This window comes from Lissotriton vulgaris, chromosome 2_2, assembly GCF_964263255.1.
Source record: "Lissotriton vulgaris chromosome 2_2, aLisVul1.2, whole genome shotgun sequence".
Classification (NCBI taxonomy): Eukaryota; Metazoa; Chordata; class Amphibia; order Caudata; family Salamandridae; genus Lissotriton; species Lissotriton vulgaris.
This window is the reverse complement of record NC_141688.1, coordinates 109,587,355-109,602,239: the sequence shown is the minus strand read 5'-3', so window position 1 is coordinate 109,602,239 and position 14,885 is coordinate 109,587,355. Positions and strand designations below refer to the sequence as shown.

The 14,885-nt window shown below is 44.4% G+C and overlaps 1 protein-coding gene across 9 annotated transcripts in view; it reads left to right on the top strand.

The window, feature by feature from the left end:
• Positions 1–14,885, top strand: part of HERC1 (HECT and RLD domain containing E3 ubiquitin protein ligase family member 1) — a 2,101,515-nt gene that overhangs the window by 1,181,065 nt on the left and 905,565 nt on the right. For all 9 annotated transcript variants that reach the window (XM_086959402.1, XM_086959399.1, XM_086959397.1 and 6 more), the window contains exon 46: positions 8,725–8,777. In XM_086959402.1, coding sequence (XP_086815528.1) covers positions 8,725–8,777 — 53 coding nt within the window. The remainder of the gene's footprint in view (positions 1–8,724; positions 8,778–14,885) is intronic.

The window sequence follows — 14,885 nt, the reverse complement described above, 5'->3', positions numbered from 1 at the left end:
TAAGGGACACCTTATGCAGGCTGGCAGTACAGGCTGTGTGACATGGTGCAAACCATGTGTGAAAACACGACATGGCACACTCACTGCGTGCCATGCCAAAGTCACTGTCTATAATTTATATGTCACCCCTTGTAGGAGGCTAGCTTAGTATATGGTGCACACCAATTTAAGTGAAGCACCTTGCACTAATTCAGCCAACCCATATGGTGATTTTAGTGATCTTTGATAACCTTTTGAAAGCTCTAAAACTGGTAGCTGTGGAGAGCAGCCTTCAGGCTTATCTTGAAGGTGAGTTAAGCAGCTTGTTTTATCGGGTCTAATCATGTAGTGGAGGTTAAACGACAAACAACCACACAGTGTATATATAAAAAGTTATATTTAATACAAAACACTCGCTAACACATTGGTATATCTCCTACCCGGAGATATAAACACAAATACACACAAATACTTGAATTACAATAGGTAAGTAAGCACAAAATACAGTGGTCTCCAGGGGGAGACCAAACCATATGTTAAAAAAGTGGAATGCGACCGAAGTGGGGACTTGGACCAGGAGGCTCAGAAGAGCTGGGGACACAAGGAACCACCCAAGGTAAGTACCCAGGAATCCCGTAGAGGCTGTGTGGAGACACAGTCGCATACTCAATAGAAGTCAACTGGAAAGTCGTGGTTGCAGTTTTACAGAAGGTCCCACTCCAGTGGACCCTGAAGAAATCTCATGTAAGACAGAAGGTTGGAGAGTCACATCAGCCATGGATACCCCAGGAACCATGATACTTACTCTAGGAAGCCGGATGCATAGGTTCAAAGTGACGTCGGAAACCGCCTTCGACTGCAATGGACGACTTCAGAAAAGATGTCGCTGGCGAAGACTGTGCATGAGTCTGGTGGAATCCAAAGGTGGATTCTTGAAGAGGAGAACCTGCAAGCAGAGGGGACGGAGTCGATGCCACTCGGAGGTGACTAGGAGGCACGGAAGAGCTATGACCACTGATGTCGGAAGGTGAAGGAGTGATGATGATTTGATTTGATTTGATTGGGATTTATAGAGCGCGTAGCTACCCTAGGGCATCCCAGCGGTGATCTTTTTGCTGCAGCTGTACCAGGTGACGCTGAGGAGCCGTGCACAAGCTGTCCTACGTGGGAAGTTGAAAACCAGTGGTTGTTGTCCGGCAGGAGCACCAACAAGCCTTGGCAGCTGCAACAGATGTGGATAGCGAAGAAGGAGCAATGGTGGGACCAGAAAGGCCCATAGGACTCATCACAAGACAGATTTTCCTGACCTCATAGAAGCCAGAGTCTTTCAGGGCACTCTCCCATGATGTCTTGCAAAAATATATTCAGGCACTCACAGACGTGCCATACGTATCTGAGCAGACCCCAAGCAAGCAGGGGAGCCCACTGTAGGAAGCAGGAGAAAACCCTCAAGAGGACCCACAGGCAGAAAGCACAGGAATTGAAAGAGGATCTGTTGTAAGTGGTGCTAGCACCAACTTACCCAGGCTGCCATTACAGGCCTATAGTCACAGTTTAAGTGGTCTCTCAAGGTTGGCACAATGTAAATGTAAATGTAAATGTAGTTGAGCTTATATAGCGCACAGCTACCCGCAGTGGGTGTCCCGGCGCTTGCTTAGGGAACCCGTCCTGATATTCCCCTGTGTGATAGCCCCAGCGGGTATCCACAAGGTGAAAGTCAGGCATCCCGCCGCGAGGGGCTGTTGTGGAGATTAAGCAAGCTATTGCCCAGAGTCGCAGAGTGTGAACCCGTGAGTCGAGAAGGCACCGGAGCGAGAATTATCGAGTCCGTGGAATTTTTTAGCCCAAGACCCGCTGAGGCGGGGAATTGAACCCTGGTCCAGGACCGATCTCAGCTTCCGGGTCTGCCGCCTCTAACCCCTGAGCCACACTTCTCCAATACATGCTGCAGCCCATTGGAGACCCCTGGTATGCCTGTTCCCAGGGTACCTCAGTACCAGCAACTAGGAACACATAGTGGTACATCAGTAGCCAATTGTGAAGGTACAGAAGTACTTACCATAGTCAATTTAGGGAGGAAGCACAGTGACTGGGGTCCTAATAAGCAGGATCTCAGTCAGGCTAGTAAAAAAAGATACTGATGTTGACATATCTGTGAAGACGTATCTGCATGAGCAGCTATGCCCCTGGCTGTCTAGTTCAATTACTAGATGGTACAAATGAACAGGGAAGCCATCTTATTTATTTATTTGAAAGATTTTATAACATGACCCCTAAGGGTAACGGAGCGCTGTACAAATAGTATGTAAGATGAACAAGTAAATGCAGTACATTAATACATGTAGGTAGTCACGGGAAAATACCATCAGAAAGAACAAATCAGGCAGGTTTAAGTAACAAAACACTACAAGACCATCATTGAGCGTTAGAAAAAACAACTGTTACTCATTGACTTCAAGACTGTTTTCACAGGTAACTGTACAGGAGCAAACATTTGACTTCTCTTTTAAATGTGGCAATCGAGGGGTTGGATCTGATTTCAGGAGGGAGAGTGTTCCAATTTTTTGGAGCAAGACCAGAGAAAGCTCGGTTATAAGTTCTTTCCTTGTTGAATGTTTGTGGTTTCAGCAGTAGGTTGTTAGAACTTCCAAGGGTTCGATAGAGGCCGGATAGTTCACGTTTTTTTGCCAGGTAAACTGGGGTGTTGTAATGAAGTACTTTGTGTGTTAGGCAGGCTATCTGGAGATGAATCCTTGCTTCGAAAGGGAGCCGGTTGAGTTGTGTTAGGTCTGGAGTGCTGTACTCACGTCTTCTTGAGACTGTAAGGAGTCTGGCAGCAGAGTTTAAAGTAGCCTTTAAAGGTGCCAGTCGAGATTTGGGGAGTCCAGCTAGGTTGGCAATTTCATAGTCTAAATGGGACATAAGTAGGGATTGGACCGCAAGCTTCATAAAGTCAGGAGGTATGAACAGTTGGATTTTTTTAACGTGTTGATTTGGTGATTAGCACCTCTAGTTTTGCACAGATGTGGTCTTGCATGTTTAGGTGTTTATCCAGAGTTATGCCTAATGATCTAGTGGAGTCCAAAACTTGTGGAGTGCAACTAAGGGGTGTTAGTTGTTTGAGCCAGTCCTGAATGGGTGTAGGATGAGTGTGCGGGGAAATCGGGAGGAAGTGGTTTTCATAGTACTTAACATAAGGTGATTATGAGTTAACCAGTGTTTTATTTTCACAAGGGCTTAGTAGAGAGTTTTGCTGTCTGTGGTTGTAGAAATTTTCATGTACAGTTGGGTATAATCTGCATACATGTGGTAGTGTATGTTTGAGAGGTTCAGAATTTAGGTAAGCGGATCCATGAATAGGTTGAAGAGTGTGGGTGATAGAGTTGATCCTTGAGGCACTCCGATTGAGACCGTGGTACTGCTAGAAAGGGAGTGGTGTACTTTGATTCTCTGAGTTCTATTATGTAGGAAATATGCAAACCAATTTAAGACTGGGCCTGAGATCCTTTTTCAAGAAGATCAATCAAGTTGTCATGTTTGACCACGTCAAACGCCGTGGAAAGATCAAGAAGTATAAGGAGGCAACTTTCATTTTGGTTTAGTAGTCTCAGTGCGTCATCCATGATGTGTGTCAGGGCAGTTTCAGTACTGTGTCCTGATCAGAAGTCTGATTGATATTGGTCAAGGAGTTGGAATTGTTCGATGTAGTTACATATTTGTGTGTGTACACATTTCTCAAGAAGTTTAAAGTCATGATGTTGGAGATTGGTCTGAAACTGTTAGGGTCCGTTTAGTCTGCATTTGGCTTTTTTGGCATAAGGATGAATTGACCCATCTTGAAGCAATCAGGAATCCTTTTAAGAGAGATTCTTGGAAAATTTTAGACCAAAGAGGGAGCACATAGGGAATAAGTTATTTGAAGATATTGGAGGGTAGGGGATCATTTTCTATTGTGGAACCTAATGTAAAGCGCTCTGATACCTTTGGGTCTAACCAGCGCTATATAAAACTCTTTAAATAAATAAATCATTGAAATGATTTGATGGTTTTAATGAGGGTATAATTTTGAATAGCTCAACATCGTCTGCGAGTAAAAAAGTGTTCCATGAATCTTAGTTTTTTGAAGGGTAATAAATAGATCCATAAGAAGGAGAGGATAGCGGAGAGGCAGTGCACTGGGACATATTGTGCGAATTGGGTGAGATTCGAAGTAACTCTAGTTTGACCTTTCTCTTCTTTTCAATGAAGTGGGCAGAAAACTCTTCACTACTAAGAGTTAAGTCCTTTGGTGAGGAATGTTGGTTTGTTGAGCGGCTAGCTTGCTGTTTGATGGGTTAGAACAGTTTATTTGGCCTATTTTGGGCTTAGTCGAGCTGTCATCTAAAGTGAGTGGTTTTGGCACTATGGATATGATTGTTATAGGTACTTCTTGTTGTTCTAAGTTGCTTTAGGTTAGTTAAGGATGGCGAGTTTCTCCAAGATCTCAACGCCAACGTTAGTTTTCGTCTTTATTCATTATGGAAGCAGTTGAACCATGGTTTGGATAGTTTGCTGGGAATTCTTTTGAATTGTCTTAGAGCACTGGAGTTGAGTATATTAGTCATGGAATGGAAGTAGTGATTGGTGAGGACTTCCAGATTAGTCAGGTTGGGGGGGTGGAGGCAGTATGTCATTACTGACGCTGGTAAGCTCGTTTAAATTGATGTTCTTCAAGTCTCGGAACATTGTTTAGCCTTACGAGGTTGACCTGGTCTGATCACTACTCTTTCTATTAGAGAAATGAAAGCAGATAATTATCCGACCAATCACATGGTGATATGACATCTAATTGAACAACAATATCTCTGACAATGATTAAGTCGAGGGTGGAACCCGTAATATGGGTAGGTTCATTACAGGCCTGAATGAAGTTAAGGCCAGTGAGGAAGACCTTTAAGGTGCACATTAAGGGGTCATTTGTGTCGTTCCAGTGTAAATTGAAATCGCCAAGGAAGATATGATTAGGGTGTTGGTCAGAATTGGAGGATATAATCTCCATTACTTGTTCTATGAAGAGGAGATAATCCCCAGGGGGGTGATAGATTGAGTGAAGTATAAACACTAAATTGTCAATGTTCCAAATTTTGATGTTCTGGTGCTCACAGGTGCCCACCAGGACCCGCCAGTACCGACCAGAGCCTCACAACACCAGTACCGGACCCCTTGCATCAGCTAAGGCTTGGTGTGTCCTGCCCGAACACCAACGTTGACCGACCTGCATGTTGAGGGATTTCAGGGACAGTGAGACCCACACAGAGTGGCTCAGCTGACCTGTTTGTCCCTTTTTCTGCAGACCAAATCAAAGAGTGAATCGCCGACTGCCGCCATCCCACACCTCAAAGCACCTCAGCCCCATAGTCCGAGTCCAATGGGGGTGATGGTGTCCACGGGATCCTGAGACCCTCAAGAACAGAGCCCATCCTTGGGTCTGGCCAGACTGGACTTCCAGCCGCTACCTGCAGCCTCTTTCTGCAGGCTCCCTCCAACTGCGAGTGTTTCTAGCAACGCAACCCAACTCCAAAAGATACCTCTGCACCGAGCCCCACAGCCTGATGAGAAGTGGACCACCGGTGTCCCTATGTTCCCGAGCATCTCAAAGTTCGAGCTCCCATGTGGGTTCACCCAGACTGGCTCCCAATCCCTGCTTGCAGCCTCATTCTATCTGGACCGAACTGGTCGTTGGACTTATTTCACACCTTGACCTCCTTAGCCTATTGGCTAACAATGTCTCATATTCCCTTTCTTTCTTATTTGAAAAAGGTTTGTGAAAGATTTGCCATGGTCTCCGTTTTATAGTGAGGCAGGTCTATGCAAATGGCTTCTTTTTAAAATGAAACTTTAATGCAATCTGGCCATTTTTAACCTTCTTTATGCTGCAAAGTTTTGTATATAAATTCTTGTTATATTAAAACTTTTGTTATACATTCATATATACTATTTAAAGGTGCTCCGGGATCCCCACTTATGGGCAGGGCAGGGCTATTCATTGCTTATAACTTTGATGAGGATTTCACTGGATGAGAAGTGAAAATAAAACACAAGAAAAATCCAAAACCAAAATAAAGTACATGTTAATAAATTATTTGACACAAAAATGGCAAAAAAACAATCAGTAGATGCGCAGTTATGAATTTTTAAAGTTTAAGGTTCCAAATGTGCCTAAAAGACCAATGTTCCTACCGCGGACATTTAGTCTCATGAGACCAGGTCAAAGTCCAGGCTGACCGCGATGGAGTGCGGTTCAGATACAAGAAGTGGATTGGGAGCGGTCAGTGCTTGCCTAGGGCTTAAAAAGAATTCTGAAGAAAAATGTCTGAGAAGGTAAAGTTCAGTGGGGCAGGTCGGCAAGAAGTGTCCCAGGAAGGAGTGTCATCATCGGATAGCCTTGGTTTGAAGCCTCAGTGAAGATTTCCACATTCTGACTTAGTTGCAGAAATGTAAGTAAAAAAACTCCAGTGGATGAGGCAGAAGTCTGTAGCCGAAGATAATTTCCTCGAGATCAGATACTCCTTTGGGGAAAGGACAGCTGAAACGGATTTGCATCTGCAGAGAACGACATAGTGGGAGAAGCAGCGAAGTCAGTCCGACCACCGATCCACCTCTGGCGGATAGGCGAGCAGGTTGGTCCCGGTCTCCTCCTGGTCCTCAAGGCAATTTTTGGTCAAATTTTGTCTAAGTCCTCAGTTTTGGAAAATGGCCATCTGGGCAGCGTTAGTACCGCAACCAAGGGTCCAGGACTGGTGGGGCACATCTTGCGGGTTCAAGACTTGCTCAGGATGGGTCCCGATGCAGGTTCAAAATGGTGGGAGCCTTTGTCCCTGTGGCTCTGAACAGTAGACCAGCAAACTAGCCCTTGGAGTAAGTTCTGGTAGACTTGGGTGCAGGTGTAGATGTAGTGCTCAACTGCAGGGCTGACCTGTGAGGGTTCAAGGCAGGCTCCAGGCAGCAAAGCAGTCTTTCCATGTACAGCAGCAGTCTGGCAGAGTGCACAGCAGCTGACAGTCCTCTTAGAGTCCTTTCACATGTCCAGTAGTGAACTGAACAGTAGGTCTGGAGGTCCCATTTTTCTACCCTGTTACCCTTCTACAAGGTGGGAGAAGTTTCTGGAAAGGTTCTTTAAAGTGCTTGGAATTTCCCGACTACCCTGCCCTGGCTCCAAGCTGGCTGCAAGGACAATACAGGGTTGTTAGGCTCCTTGTGTGAAGGCAGAGCACAGGCTGTTCAGGTGTACGTGGGGCTGTGCTCAGCTCTGCTTGCAGATGGCCCCTTCGGGCACACCTGTTCTCTCTACTTAAGTCTGTGGCACTCTAAGTGCTGCAGGCCCACATGTAGCCTTTAATTTACAGGCCCTGGGTATATGGTATACCACTCTACAAGGGACTAGATAATTGTAGTTACAGGTAAGTAACTTATTTTCTTCACCAGTGTCCATCACATGTACCTAAAAAGGCTTCACTGTTCACTTGCAATATCTAAGAATCGACTTGGATTCACAGGGGCATGTCTACTCATGCAGATATGTCCACACATGTTGTATAGTGCACCCTGCATTAGGGCTGTAAGTCCTGCTGTAGGGATGCCTTACCTATACTGCATGCAGTGTCTGCAGGCATGGCACAGTGTGCCATGTCGTGACTTCACTTTTCTTGGCACCATAGCATGCAGTCTGGTTTGCATTTTTGTGCTGTGGGGTCCCTTTGGTTGGCACAAATATATGCTGCAGTCCTTGGGAACCCTATTTAGCCTCCTTGCCCTAGATACTAGGGGTACAATTTACTAGGTACTTGCAGGGAGTGCTAAAGGTAGTGTTAGTTGGGGGAACAATTTACAGTTTTAGGGAAAGAGATCTGGCACTGGGGACCTCGGTAGCAGGAACCCAGTACACCTCTATTAAAATTGCATCAGATACCAGGCAAAAAGTAGGGGTGACCAAAACAAAAAGGGGCACTTTCCTACAGGAAGGTGATGTTTGTAGACAGAATTTGGCTCATGGCGAAGTAGTTGGAAATCTGGGCTAAGTAATTAGCTTTGAGATCAGTTTGGTGATATGATATATATAGGTAAGTAGTTTTAGAAGGTGTGATGGCAATCTGGAGACCTTTAGAATAGCGGTTGTGAGTGAATTTGCATGAATGAGACAACGCCACCTAGTGCTAAAATAGCTCATATTTGCATATTATCTAGTAGCCATGCGAACCAGCCAGTCCGCAATGAACTGTGAGTATTCCTTCAGCTAGGTTATTGTATTGTAGCATTTGGGTCAGGATGAGACCAGCAGTGCAAGGGTAATGCGCATTGTCTGACTTGAAAATGTGAAGATTGGTAAGTCAATGCAATTTGTGGGTGGGTTGAATGGGAAGGCAATGGATGTGTTGAGGTTGTTAGGATCAGTTGTTCATTAAAGAATAACAAAGGGCTTACATGGGGTTCAGGTAAAAGTCATTTGTAAGGCACTAGAAGTGCAAATTGAAAATTTTAACAACAGCAATTCCTGAATGCCCGACAGAAAGCTTTGTGTCTGGTGAACCGTGTTGTACCTCATTTGGGTCGGAGTGGGCCAAAAAGGGTGACCTCTAAATACAGAATTAACATTTCTTTTTTGGAATGTTCCTTCATTTGTGTAGCATGGTTAGTTATTAAATATTTTATGTGTGAAACAAGTTATTATCTTACATTTTACACCCACTTTTTATTATTTTGGTGCAGATATAAAGGACAAGCACCAGATTTGATTGGCAAGCAGGACAGTGTATATGAAGGTATAGTATCAATGTAATTATTTCATTAAACTGGTGAAAAGTATGAATACTTTTGGATAAATTGTTTCTTTTTAATTTCGCATGTGCATTACTGCATGGAAGAAATGTTTTAACACTTTTAAATGCAACCAACAGTTTTACTGACCATTGAGTTTCCAGTTTATTAGATACAGTCTATATAATTTCTAATTTCTGAATTCACATGCTGTGCATCATTCTGCCATCTAGTGGTTGGGTACTAAATTGTCATTTTACCTGCCACTTGGGAGATGTCGACCATCTGTAGAGCAGTCATCTACTTGTGATGTCAGATGCCCATCACAGAAGGCCCTCTGCTTGGTCGGTGTCTTTAAATTTGTTTTTCCCACCCTTGAGTCTTGAAGCATAGCCTGGAGCATGGAAAGTGGTTGAGGGATCACTGACCAAAACCAAAAAGTTCTGAGGGGAACTGAAGGTTATAAGACTAAAAAACCATTTCAAATGCATTGGAAAGGTTTCGACCATGTGGGTCGTACAATGAACATTAGGAGTAGAAGTGCCACCACAAGCTTGCCTAGAAAGAACACTACAAGATTTGCAGCCTTTGCTTCCAGATGGATCAGAGTTCTAAGGGCTGTAACCCATATGCAGAATTCCTCCATAAAACCGTAAAGAAAAAGGGAGAAACTGAGGTTGGGCCCACTGTGTCATAACATAACATGTGTATTTGTAAAGCGCATGTTCACCTCAACAAGGTCTCTTGGTACTGAATAACAGATGTTTATTGTAGGGGTGGGCGGAATTTGCGTAGTCGCGCTACACAAAGTTCAGCGAAACAGTAAAAAATCTCAGCGAACAAGCAGAAATTCCGCGAAAACTCAGAATAGCTTGTTCGCAATGCTTTTTTCCTGTTCACGATGGCTGTTTGCGTGCTCGGGAAGAAACATCTTGCGAACACGCATTTTGAAAACGCGGACAAGCAAAAAATTCTGCGAAGCTTCGGAATGCAGAAATGTGGGCAATTTTCGCATTCTCCACAGAACGCGAAATACCGCAAATTCCGAAAGCTTAACGGAATTTACCGCCCAGGCCTAGTTTATTGTTACCCAACTCAATGGTACTCATTTTATCGACCTCAGATGGATGAAAGGCTGAGTGGATCCGCCAGGATTTGAACCTGTGACTATGAGGTCGAACACAGGCCCCTGCAGTGGATGCATTAGTCCACTAAGCCACCAGTCCCGGCACAGTCACAGAAGAAAACAAAGACGGCCTGTTGAGTTATGAAAAGTACCTACAGGGAATAGGTGGCACATCAAAGAGGTCACCAAAAAAAAGAGGGAGAAGACATTAAAAGATAGTGAGATGAAGAAACACCAGGTAACGCCACAGGGACCAGTGGGGCTGACCAAAGCATTCAGGCTCAAAGTCCTTCAAGACAACCCTGACACCGAAACCAACAGAGATTAAGGGGAAGCACAAGAAACTCTACGGGTCAAAGTCAAAATACACCATTAGTGATAAATCCTTGGAACTGTCTTCGACTGGCGATTTGGAGTGCAGGAGGGACATAGACCATGGAGAAAAGGACTGAAGGACTGATCGGCCCTTCATGCCGAACAGAGCGCTCTCGACATTGAGAGAAAAAATGCAGGCTTGAGGCTGAAATGTAGGCCCCCACGAAGTGGAAGGAGTTTGACGATTTCTTGAAGGGATTTTGCATTCCATTGAAGCCTCAGAGGGAGAAGGTTCAGGAGGTGGAACACAGCTATCTGTTGCCTCGAATGACAAAGAGGAGGAGGAAGAAATGTTCTATGGAAAAGGGCACCAAAGGAGGTCACTTTGACTAGGGTTACTTTCATGACCAGGAGTCCCCAGGCGAGGGGAGGGTGGCAGGATATAAAGAAAGACTCCCCTGAAGAGGGGGAGGACAAATGCCCCTCTCGACCTTTAACCCCACCTCCCCCCATTGACATTGTGGTCTATAACACCCTGGTTAAAAGGGCATCAGACACATACATGGTGCAGGAACCAGTTCCTTCCAAAGTTCCCCAGCATCCGGGACCAGGCTCTCACAGCCCTTTTGTGAATCAGCCTTAGCCAAGGCTGTAGCACCTAGGGTGGCAAAGAAGTATAGACATTCTTCCAGCAATCCTGCCTACATCAGGGACAGCGTGGTGGCAGACTTCCATCACAGCATGCAAAAGAGCCATTGCCACAAGGCCTCTCTACTAAAGAGGGAGAGCAAATAGATGCAGATAGTGGTGTGAAAAATGGAGCGGTCAGCTGCTGCCCAATGATACAACTCTAATGTGCTGCCCAACAGGTATGCCACAAACAGTGGGTTGAGGTGGAAGAGTTAATGCATCACCTTTTAGACCAGTAAAAGAAGGAGGCAAAGTTGGTCATACAGGAGAGTAAGACTATCTCCCGCACTGGTCTAAAATATGGATACAGCCAGCAGATAGCTGCGTGCATGCACCAACATAAGAAGGCATGCATCCCTGAGAGTCTCTGGGTTCAAGCAGGAAGGACAGGTGTCAGTAGTAAATATGCCTTTTTATGGGTTAAAACTTTTTTGGGCTAGTAGCGGACGATTAATTGCAAATAATGAAAAAATATTGCACCAGCAATGATGATGGGTGACTTAGTTTCAGTGGGCCTTTTCTGGGAGAACATTCCCCAAAAAGAATGCGGCCTGCTAGAGGTGGATCGCATGCCAGCTTCAGCCACAACCCAGCTCTCAAAGTGTGCCATCAGAGTGGCGATACCTCAGAATGCCAAAGCATCGGTTTCAAGGAAGAGTCGCTGCTCTGTGAGAGCAGGGCACTCGAATAAGTGACTTGCTACTGGAGCTCCTACTTCACTCAAAACCTGTAGGAGACTTGATTGTCTGTAACAGAATTGTATAGAACTGTTATGAAGGCCTGCAAACATAAGGCTAAAAGCAAGGAGAAGAGGGTATGTCTGTAGCAATAGATCAAGAACATTCTAAGCAAACATGCAGTACAAAGGATTCTGAAACAAAAGATTGGTCAAGGGGTCTACTCAGTCTGTTTCCTCGTATCAAAACCAAACAAGAAACTCAGACCCTTTTTTAGATCTACTTGGTTTGAACAAGTTTGTACAGGTACGAACGTGCAAAATGGCAATGCTACAGGGAGTTATCCTGCGTCTGCAGAAAAGTGACTACATGGCCACCATAGACCTCAACTATGTCTTCCTGCATGTGTTGAGGAACAGTCACTGTAGATTCCTGCAGCTCTTCTTGGACTTGGTACACTAGCAGTTCGGGGCGCTGACCTTTGGGATAAAACCTGTGCCAAGGATTTTTGCAAAGTGTCTCACTGTAGATGCTGAAATCTGCTGGAAGATATTACTTCAAGCATTCCATCCATCACTTTTTGTGTATTTGCTATAGGTGCAGCCATTTGCGGAGACAGGGGATCCATGCCTATCCTTACTTGGATGACAGGCTGGTAGAGGCAAAGTCTTTTAAGCAGTGCCAGGAGAGCCTAAACACAGTCAAGGAAACGCTCTACAGATTCATGCCCTACCCAAACCTGGGAAAACCTTCCCCAGTATTGGAGAAATAAAATACTTTTTTGGGACCAAGGCTAAACTTCATAGAGGCAAAGTTCTTTCCAGTTACCAAGAGAATTCTGGCACAAATAGAGCAACTCACCTTTACCACAATGGGAAATCTCTGACAGTGAGACAAGGGAGAAAATAATGTGCGTGGTGGCATCTTGCATAGCTGTACAACCAATGCAAGATTACACAGGAGACCACTCCAGAAGTGCCTACAATGTCAGTGGTCATAGGCAACTGGGAGTTTGCTAGGGTGGGCTACAAACACTAAATTAAACATCAGGTGCCTATGGAGCCCAGAAGGGGCAGTGAACCATATAGATGTGCAAGATCTGAGGACAGTCTTCTTGGCTGTAAAGGCCATCCAGAAACAAATCATGGTAAAAACGGTTCACGTCAGCTCGTCATGAGGCACGGTTGAGCTGTGCTTATGACGAGCTGACCTTGTCATGAACAATGGGAAAGCCTTATGAGCAGCACACGGCGGGAAAACCCTTAGCACCCAAGGTGTTAATGCATAATCCTTAAAAAATAGAGCCCTGGATGGGTGAAAAGAATGACATCTCCTTAACTGCACTGTGAAATGCACATTGTTCATGCTGGGTATTTGCAATATGTGACGGAGACGTAAGATAGCATCAATATACACATTTTACTATAAATCATTTTCGTACAACGCGCATAAGGTAAAGATATCATACATCATAATTGGGCCCTGTATAGGCAATGGTTTCCAAGGTGTAAATAGGTCAGAAACCCTAAAGGGGTAGTTTGCCAGTCATCTTCAGTCAACCCGGCTAGCGTAATTAAAGAGTGCATACTATTGTGTAATGATCTATATGCTAATCAGAAAGATTATCTACTCATTACCGCAGTATGGGGTAGAAAGTAAACAAATAAGACAGAAGAATGAAAAAGCGAAGAAAGGAAAGCTCCTTGTCATATATACAAATCCATTTCATAGATGTGGTACAGTTTATGCAGGGAGATTATCCTAAATATGTAATTTTTCTATGGGAACTAGATATCAGTCATTATATTAGTCGATGATCGCACCTCAACTGAGAATGGAGAAAAGCTGTGTGATTGGTGCAATCGCAAGTCACCCTGGTTGGACACTCCTTCTCGATCACCCGGTGCCATCAATGCACCAATGTCCAGCATAGTTACTGCCCTAAGTGTTCTGCGAATTCTTCCTCACTATTAAGTCCAGAGGGTGTCTTTGTTTGGAGGTCTATGATGGACTTTAACTCAAGACATCTTAACCTCAAGACTCTGTCCCTCCCTCTCCCTCTCTCTCCAATGGGTTTATGGTCTATGAAAAGGAACCTTAACATAGAGTTCTGTAGCTTCCATGGTGTGATGCAAAATGCCGCGCTACGGGGTATGTGGGATCCTCATTTGTAATCACTCTCATGTGTTCTAAAATGTGTCTTTTAGTTGGATGTATAGTGCTGCCAATATACTTCATCTGACAGGGACACCATAGTGAAGGCAGTCTCCTTCCTGCAATATCATATGTCAGTACTTTCCACTGTTCTTGCATGCCTTGCATTTATTGCAAGGAAAAAAGTCTGTGATCTCTTTAAAAGTGGATTCCCTGGTGTTCTGTGAAAAGTGTTATTTTAGTCCATATGGCGACACAGCTAACAGTAACATGAAAACAATAGCAGCCTAATAACAATCAGCCCGGAGCAAGGATGCTTCTTTCTATAACTAAAACATCTGTTTCTGGATATAATCAGAGGAGACGCTTCTGCTTACACCGAGAGGTCACTGCATCCTGACTCTGCTCAGCAGCTGACTAACATCTCTGTGTGGGATGTCCAGCTCGTGGGCAAGATGCAGTCCTAAAATCTTACCCACCAGGTCATGGGGTTAGATCATCCATTAAGGGATTCTTGTCAGAACATACATATGCACCCTAGACATGTAGGTTAGAGTCTGCATAGTAGGTATACTCCAGATGTTATATCATTTTCTATATGTTTGCATATACATACTGTTTCAGCAAGATGGTGGAATGGTTCATTCTATTTACTGTCTTGATACTCATTATAACTTTGATTTGCTTCTGTCTATTGATCATTGCAGCACATATATTCTATGCAAGAATCACATTGGTTCAATAAACATTGAAAACGTCCCTCTATGTATTCATTATATATTGCTCTGAGCAAGAGAGAGCATGAATGTATGAGCGAAAGGTTCTGGATTAGTCACCACGATTCCCGAGGGCTCAGGGTTGTCGTGTTCAGTAGTTGCAAGAATCATTTGCTCCCTGTCTAGGTTAGAGGGGCTTACAGTGGCACTGTGTGCTAGCTGGCTTATGGGACAGCATATCCCGTGGGGATGCACAGAATCAGTCTAGCACCATCCCAAAGTTTATGTCGTCCACAAAAGAGCCGTTCCTACTGATTAGTGGAAACAACATTGTACTATATAAACAGAGCAAGCTGCTGATTCATGGCCTTTTATACAATCTTTGCCTGTAGAGGAAGGATGGATTCAAGTTGGGCTTTTTATGAATGTGAATGT